General features: G+C 46.0%; 1 protein-coding gene across 1 annotated transcript; it reads left to right on the top strand.

The window, feature by feature from the left end:
* The first annotated feature begins 5431 nt into the window (after positions 1–5431).
* On the top strand, positions 5432–6412 carry LOC142586144 (arylamine N-acetyltransferase-like). The gene has a single exon (XM_075697397.1). It carries the CDS (start codon positions 5432–5434, stop codon positions 6410–6412), a length of 981 nt encoding a protein of 326 aa, XP_075553512.1.
* The last annotated feature ends 2491 nt before the right edge of the window (positions 6413–8903 follow it).

An 8903-nucleotide genomic window follows, 5' to 3' on the forward strand; every position in this document is an offset into this window, starting at 1 on the left:
GCACACTTCTCAATCATGTGATTGATAGTGTAAATATGGTCTATTGTTGAGTAGCCTTGACAGATTCCTGCCAGGTCCTTTGGGTGATAGAAGTCTAAGGTATTCCTGATTCTATTTGCGATTATATTAGTAAATTCTTTGTAGGCAATGGACAGTAAGCTGATGGGCCTATAATTTTTGCGTCCTTGTCGTCCCCTTTTTTATGCATTCAGATTACTTTGGCGTTCTTTCAAGATTCCCGCACGCTTCAGGTCATAAGGCATTGCATATACAGGGTGGCCAGTTCTTCAAGAACAATCTGCCCACCATCCTTAAACAAATCTGCTTTTACCTGAACCTGCCCAGCTTCCTTTCCCCTTTGCATAGCTCCCAAGGCTTTCTTTAATTTTTCCGGCGGTGCTTGTGGGATTTCAAATTCCCCTAGACTATTCCCTCCTCTATTATTGTCGTGGGTGCCACTGGTACTTTATATATCTCCATAGAAGTCCTCAGCCACTTGAACTATCTTAGCTATATTAGTAATGACATTGCCGGCTTTGTCTCTTAGCGAATACATCTGATACTTGCCTATTCATTGTTTCTTCACTGCTTTTAGGCTTCCTCCGCTCCTGAAAGCATGCTCAGTTCTTTCCATAATATGCATCCTTATGTCAGTTATCTTATGCTTGTTGATTAACTTGGAAATTTCTGCCTGTTCTATTCTAACTGCAGGGCGACAGGCTTTCATACATTGGCGTTTCTGAATCCGATCTTCCGTCTCCTGCAATAGCTTTCCGGTATTCCGTCTAACAAAGTTACTAACGACTTCTATTGCGCACTCCTTAATGATGCCCATGAGATTGTCGTTCATTGCTTCAACACTAAGGTCCTCTTCCTGAGTTAAAGCAGAATACCTATTCTGTAGCTTTATCCGGAATTCCTCTATTTTCCCTCTTACCGCTAACTCATTGATCGGCTTCCTATGTACCAGTTTCTTCTGTTCCCTCCTGAAGTCTGGGCCTATTCGATTTTCATTTAATGCGCGCTAATTCCTCCAATAGCACGGCTAGACTGGCCTCACTAGGCAACGTTCTAGAGTTAAACGTTGCCAGGTTCAGATTCCAATGGCGGATTGTACGGATCCAGAGATTCTTAGCGCTCTCTGCTGCTTCACAAATCTGACCGCCGCCGTGGTCAGTTGCTTCGCAGCTGCTGGGGACTGAGGGCCGAGGTATGATTGTTGTATTCATATCGGAAGTGAAGTTCACTTCGTGAAGTGAGTTGAATGAAGTGAAGTTTCTTCGTGGAGCAGCTTTGCTGCTCCACATCTTCGCAGCAGCGCAATAGTGGTAGAGATAGGCAAGGCTTATGAGCTCTAGACAAAAGCTGTCGCTGGTTATCCACGCCGCGTGCTATTATAGTGCACATGCGTTTGAATTTGGACTTTCCTTTAGCATAAAATTGTTTTCTGGTATTTCAGTTTTGGATCTCGCATTGAGGCGCCACGCTAGTGGGCCTAGCCACACCCTTAAGCATGGCCTTGCTTTATGCAGCGCAAGCCAGCGAAGATCGCGCGTATTGCGGCCGCGTCTGTATCCCTCGACCGAGTTTCCTCTTGAAATTGCCCTCCATGTAGCCCACGCTTAATGATAAATCTGCCTAGAAAAGAGATAAGGAAACGCATTCACATCAAATCAACAGAAAATCGACAAAACTTGCATCACTGCATGAAGGAGGCCGCACATACCTATGACTACATGGCGCAAAGTTGTGAGGAACGCCACAGCTGTATAGTGTTTAACCACCTTTATCTGTGTTACAGCGCGCTGACACGAATTTTTGTGAGAAAGGATTTCATTAGAGATACTACGGTCAACGGCACAAAGCGGCGGGGGAAAAAAATTCCCGATACTCAGCTTGCACATCGAATTTATCATTTGTATTCTAAGGAGGCTCACGTAGCGCGTTGACACGAATTGCTCTAAGAAAGCGTTTCATGAGAGATACTATGGCCAACGGCACAATGCGGTGCATGGAAGCAATTCTTAGCACTCAGCTTGCCCATCGAGTATGTCCTCTATATTAAAAGGAGGTTTGCGCCCTGACTTGCATTACTTCACTTCGCACACTCGAAGTAAGATTGTAACGAAAACAAAGCAGCCAGAGTTCTGATACCTTCCGTGCATGGAGGTTCATTATTGACTTCGACGAAAAGCACTAGCATCATAGCTTCGATTCCTCACATGAGAGGTTCCTCACATGACACAGCGGATCATCACCTGCTGACCTGAAGATTCGCGTCCCCATCCTAAAGCGATCGGGAGGCAACGTCAGTATGCTACAGTAAAATATAGCGAAGATCGACAGTATAGGCAAAAGTAAAATTTGTACGAGCACGCACATTGAGGAAATTATCATAGGGTAGGAGGTATGTTCATTTTTAATAAAGCAGCCGCTCAGGCTGCTGTTGACAAACCTGTAAAACTGTTTTTGCTTTCTTTGATGCGATCAAATGCTTTAACGTATGTAGTGCTGTAGACGATCACTCTCTCCTTCTTCAAACGCACTATGAGAAACTTGATGCAGTGGCTGCAGGCAGCCAGTGTGCAGCAGGCTCTGCCTGCCATAGCCAACCTCTTAAAAAAGAAACTGGTAGAATATGGAATTACCATACCTGCACGGTTCGTCCATCAATTCTTTTCCACCCTCAACTCAATTCTTGTACCGCTTAGCTCAGTCGAGAACATACATTTAACTCTGAATCCAATAATTGAAATTTCTTTAATATTCTTCTCTAATTACTTAAGAACTGAGCACACAAAACATTAGTGCATCCTGGTGGAACAGAACTTTAAACCGAACAGCACGACCGCCGATGGCAACACGGTGTAAAGTTCAGGGAGAACGCTTTACTTCAGTGGAGCATAGCATTAAACGACACGTATCTGTTTTATTATAGCGCACTGACACAAATTTATTGTGAGAAAGCATTCTCTGAGAGTTACTCTGGGTCAAGATTTACGACAAAGCGTTACAATGATTGTTTATAGGCTGGGCCATACTTATTCGACTTATCCTGTGAAATTCACAAAAAAAACGAAACTCCGCAAAACAAGAACGAGTTAGAGGCGCTAAAATGGGGCAATAAAATGCAAATATTTTGAGGGCCGTGAGACTGTAGCATCTAGGTAAATTTTTCCCACAGATATCTGGGTCAGATTTGCAACAAATATTGAAGGTAATAAAGTTGCGATGCTTGAAAATTGATGTTCGTCACAAGCAATATAATTTGTTTAGACAGTGTGATAGCACCACTCCTTCAGAGAGCGAATTGTCATTATCAATAAATTCTGCCCCCGTAGGTCGCGCCCAGCAAGGCCATAGGAGGAGCTGGGGAAAAGTAAAGAAAGCCAAGAATATATATAGTCATAGCGTGTACAGATGAGAGCACTTTGACGGTCTTGATGTGAACATGCACACACGGAGTTGTGCATAGGCGCTAGTGTAACGGAGTGAACTGGAAGAAAGAGACACGGCTGGTCCAGGGTTACTCTCCGCGCCACCATGCCTAGACTGCAGCTTCCAAAATGGTCAGTCAGTCGAGCATCCGGAAGCCGAGCTGTTCGACGCAACGGAAAAGCGAAAGGTCGGCTTGGGTGGTGATTACACGGGACCACTAAGCACGAAAGTGCGGCCGCTTTGCCTTGACGCCATGAAGCTACAGGCTAGTGCCCTGACCGAACAGAATCTGACCACCTTGTACACTCTCATCATGACCGACGTTGAACCGAGCTCTTTCCAGGAGCAGACACGTTCGTTGGACATATGCCACCGCTGAATGACGACGCAGTGCTCCTCGAAGTGATTGAGCACTACCGCGGTGGCTTCAGCATAGAGCTTATTAATATCAACAACGCTTGCTTCCTATGTTAAACCTTCTAAGACGTAACTTTTAAAACTTTCATACAGTACCAGAAACCTGAAAATGATGTAAATTTTTGGGCGCAGTTGTGGGGGGGGAGGGGGTGCACATCCTCCGGGATCGGCCTGTGCAAGAGGCCGACATTCTACGAGAAAGATCGCCTTCGAGCGTAACGCTCGCCGCCAATGTCTGCCGATAAACGCTACGGTTGCGTATGAAACAGTCTCCGGGAAGCGTGAGAAGCAGGCAGGCGTCTTTAAATACAATCGCCGTTCCACTCCTAAAGGCGAATCTTAACCGTCCTCTAAATATTGCCGGATTTGCTCAGCTTGTGCCCGGTGCTCGGCGGCGATCTCAGGGCCGGTCAAGTCGAAGTCGGCCTGCCGTCGCTTGCGTTGCTGCTCACTCCTTCTTGCTCGGCACTCAATTACTCGACGACCATACGAACGCGGTACCTCCGCAGCGTTCACACAACCCGTAGCAAGTGCCGGATGAGGTCAACCCAGCGCACCTCGGCCTGCCTTCCTGCTCCGTGACGCTTTGCCTCGTTTCTGCATCCCCCTTTCGCTCAACGTTACCTAAACTTCACTCTAGGTGGCGTTCATTGCCGCACGCTCCGCGCGTTTCTTCGTGCTTTCCCCTGCATGCGATTTTTAATCGCAGCAGGCGCATTCCTGCTTTGCTTCCTTTGTGGCTTCTAACATATATTCCCCGCTTTCATGAGCTGGCCAGTTAAGCTCAGAAAATAAGCACGCTTGCGGACGCGCGCAAGCTTGCGTCTATGCCCCCACGCATGCGCAGATGGTACGGCACTTCTCGTAGGCGTCGAAACGTGGCGCGATCTTTGTGAACAGCTCCTCTCTGTTATCGTGCACTTGAGCTGCCTCGCATGAGGCACCCTTGGCTACACTGCTACGGCGCGGTACATTCAATTCTCAGCAGATTTATATCATTCAAGGAAGAACTTCTGTCCTTTTTATGCTGATCTAACAGTCACAAAAATATGGCAATTACGTTTATAGATACCGAAGCATTTTGAAACACTATGAATAACAAAGTACGAAGTGGCGTCTCCCAAGGTGTCTATGAATGAGCCCAGTGAGCGTGCGCTGTAGCGCACCTTTGTGCATGCAAGCCACCATTTCTCGCGAGGTGTTGCAGCCAAAAGGCACGTAGACGCGAGCTTGTACACGTCCGCAAGCGCACATGTAGCCTGGGCTTTATGTTTGCGCGTAAATCTGGTCAGCGATTCGGGGACGAACTACAAAATATTTTACGGGCGTAGTGACTGCACCGCATAGGTAGACTATTGTCATTGACATCTGTGCCACGTTTCCGGTGAGGATGGATGTGAGTTATTAGTTGCAAAAGCATTTCGTGTGTGTAGTATTGCACCGTCAGTTTGCGTGTACATTCGCCTGCACACACAATGTGTGTAGTATTGCACCGTCAGTTTGCGTGTACATTCGCCTGCACACACAACGCTCGGAATTAACGCTAGTGCGACAGAGCGAACTAGCAAAAGGAGACATGGAAAGCTCAGCGCTCGTCTCACCGCAGCAAAATATTGATTGCAGCTTACAAAAAGGTGAGCCCTCAGAGCATCCGGACGCCGTGCTATATGCCGCAGCGGCAAAGCGAAAGACCGACTTGAGTGGCTACCGCATGGGCCCACTTAACCCTAAAGAACTGCTTCTCTACCTTGACGTCTTGAAACTAGAGCGCAGTACATTAAGTGAACCCAACCTCACCACCTTGAATACCCTCATCATAGCCCACCTTGAAAGAATCCCTTTCCAGGGGATAGACACTTTCGTCGGCCATCAGTCGCCGCTTGATGACGACTCAGTTTTCCGTAAAGTTATTGAGCAGGGCCGTGGTGGCTTTTGCGTGGAGGTCAATAACATCTTCGGGAGGCTCTTGCTGACACTGGGCTTCAAGTTTCACATTCGGGCTGCCCGGGTCCGCTGGGGCCGTCCGCTAGACACGCCACTGACCCCTCTAGGACACATGCTCTTCTGCGTCAACCTGGGCGAGGAAGGAGAGTATTTTGCAGATGTAGGCTTTGGCGGGCCCAACCCGTTCAAAGCGCTGCCGGTAGAAGGCGACGCTGAACCGTATCGTGTGCGCAGACTCGATGAAGAAGGCAACATCGAGGTGGCCATCAAGTCGACGGGATGCGGTGTCGCATCGGCGAGTTGGCGTCCCTTGTACCACGTGTTTGCTCGACCGCAAAAGTGGATCGACTTCGTCCCAACGTACTGGTTCGCGTCCCTGCACCCGCGATCGCTGTTCCGTAACGTGCTCATGGTGGGGCGCTTCGTTGAAAATTCGTGGCTGACGCTGGTGGACGGTCGCTTCTGTCGCCGCTCGACCATCGGGCAAGTGGAGCAGCGTCACGTCACGGACGTGGAAGAAGTTCTTCGCCTCTTCGACACCGAGTTTGCTTTAAAGCTGAATCCCGACATCGACCTCGACCTTCTGAGGTCCCGGATTAATGGTGTTATTTAGAAATGCAACGCTGTAGAAGGAGAGAAATTGTGGATAGAACAATCCATTTCCACTTCAAATCGCATTTTGTAACATTACGGAAATAAAATGCTTTTTTATAGGTAAAATTTGCACGAACATACACACGATATGTAAATTGCGGGTGTAGTCTTCCCCAGTTTGCCTACCTAGGTGTTAAAGGCTCAGTACAATAGTCGTTACGACGTCCGCCGGAGATCATCGCTGGAATCTCAAATTGCTTTGCACTATGTTTAAAAACAATCAGAAAATATTACATCCATGCAGCGTCAAAAAAAAATACGCTCTGCTGCTGTATATGCCACAACCTCGATCTGATAATGAGGCACGTCGTAGTGGGGACTCTGGGTCAATTTTCCCTATTTGGGTTTCCTTCGCTTGTAAATAAATTGAGCCGTACGAGGGTTTTTATATTTCACTCCCGCCGCACCTGGGATCAAACCCGCCACCTCGTGCACAGCAGCGTAACTCTACTTCCATAAACAGTTATACGAGTCTTAGAATTGTGTTGTGGCTTCCACAAAGATACTCTTTTGGAAGTCAACCCTACGCCGGCGTTCCGAAGAGTCATTACATATCATCAATTGCTACGGACACCCATGAGGATGATAATGTCAAATGCCAATGCACTTATATTTTCAACTGGCGCAAATCAATTGCCCTTTCTTTCCAGATGTGTCCTTAAATTTCGTTTATTTGTATGATCATGTCTTAATACCTAAGACCCTCCGGCGAAATTAACATCCTAACGCATTTTTAAACGTTTTTTCGTGAACCTATAAAGCATTGCCGTCTATCGAATCGCTTAGAAGACACCTTCACATTTATCCGTCCAAATGTTTTGCGATTCATAAGTGGTATAATAAAAGAGAAAGTTGCAGAAAATATTACAACACGTACAGATCCCCTCTTACGTATAACATAAATGAACACTTTGCCATTTCACTAATTACCTTTCGCTTTGCAATTTCAAGGAAAGCAAGGGTCTATAAGTAGTTCTTGCTTTAAAAAATTGTGTTACTTGGAATTTACGGAAGAAGAATGAAAAAGTGCCCACACTGTGAGTCAAGAAGGTCAAGTATGGAATAATTTATTGAGATAACTCGTCCCCTTGAAAAGAAGCAATTCTCAAAGCACAATAACGACGGCGAGCTCAGTCGTCGGTCATCAAAAATGGAAATTCAGGAGTCCAGTGTGGCGGCTATTTATACCTCTATCACCGGACTATATTCTAAGTTAATCAATGGCACTCGCCCACATTCGATTATCTACAAAATGTATTCACGCCACTTGCATAGTCTTATTACACAAATGTCTGTTAGCTACGAACCAGAATTTGCAACGCCTATAGGTGGCGGCCTTTCTTTTTTCCTCGAGGATTCCAAGAAATGTGGGAACCGATGGCTGAGGCAGCGCTTAGCTTGTTCCTCTCGCCTGCTTTGCCCCCAGTGAACTCTCTTCATCCGTTTGTCGTCAGCTGCGCCATCATCCAAGTAACACTGCCCATTTGGCCTGCGCCGAGAAATGGTGACTGCGGTCACATAAGTGCGCGTGGAAATATTCGTCCGAGAACAAAAACAAAAAATATAGGGTGAAACCAAGTGTCGACGCTAAAACGACAAGGTCGGCTTATACGCAAATGATTTGATGATTAGACGTCGATAATATTTTTTTCTAATCTGCATTATTTTCTTGGCCAGTATTCTCTTATACGGATTTTTATTCGGGGTGCATTTCACGGGCGTTTCCATCTACCTTCTCTTGTTTGGCGTCGGCTTTTGGTTGATGGTTTCTTTTTTTTCTGGAAGAGGTTACATGTTAGATACGAGATAGGTTAAACCCGTGTGAAATCTGCCAAGAAGATCTCACAACAGCGTGGAGCGTGCAAGACCAAGCGGGATGCCCCGTCCAAACGTGTAAGTTGTGACGTGCTCTGCAGATAAAGCTAATAGAGAAATATCTATAATAATCCCTCGAGTAACACCAACGGGACCGTCATGCGGTCTCAAAAGACCACTTATTTATTTATTTATTTATTTATTTATTTATTTATTTATTTATTTATTTATTTATTTGTTTGTTTGTTTGTTCAAAAAACCCCGCAGGCTTCCCCAGGAGAATTACGGGAGGGGGGTGGGAAATATGCAATGTATATCTTCACAGGTGTTAGCATAACAAACAAGAGATAACTAGTATAAGAGACGTATAATATGGCACATCAAACGAGGGGACGTTACATATTAGTTAGTGGTAGGCGATATACAGTATTGGAATGAATGGCGACATACACAATGTGAGGGTATACATCTTTGAGAGTACCAAATATGGAAATTAACGGGAAGCATGTACATAATTAAGACAAAATTAATTATATCAACTGGTCATGAAATTTTAGCGGTTACGTTATGACGTAGCATAACAGGGTCATGAATGTGGACAACAGCATCAGGGAGACTATACCATAGTTCAATTG

The sequence above is a fragment of the Dermacentor variabilis genome, chromosome 6 (genome assembly GCF_050947875.1).
Source record: "Dermacentor variabilis isolate Ectoservices chromosome 6, ASM5094787v1, whole genome shotgun sequence".
Classification (NCBI taxonomy): Eukaryota; Metazoa; Arthropoda; class Arachnida; order Ixodida; family Ixodidae; genus Dermacentor; species Dermacentor variabilis.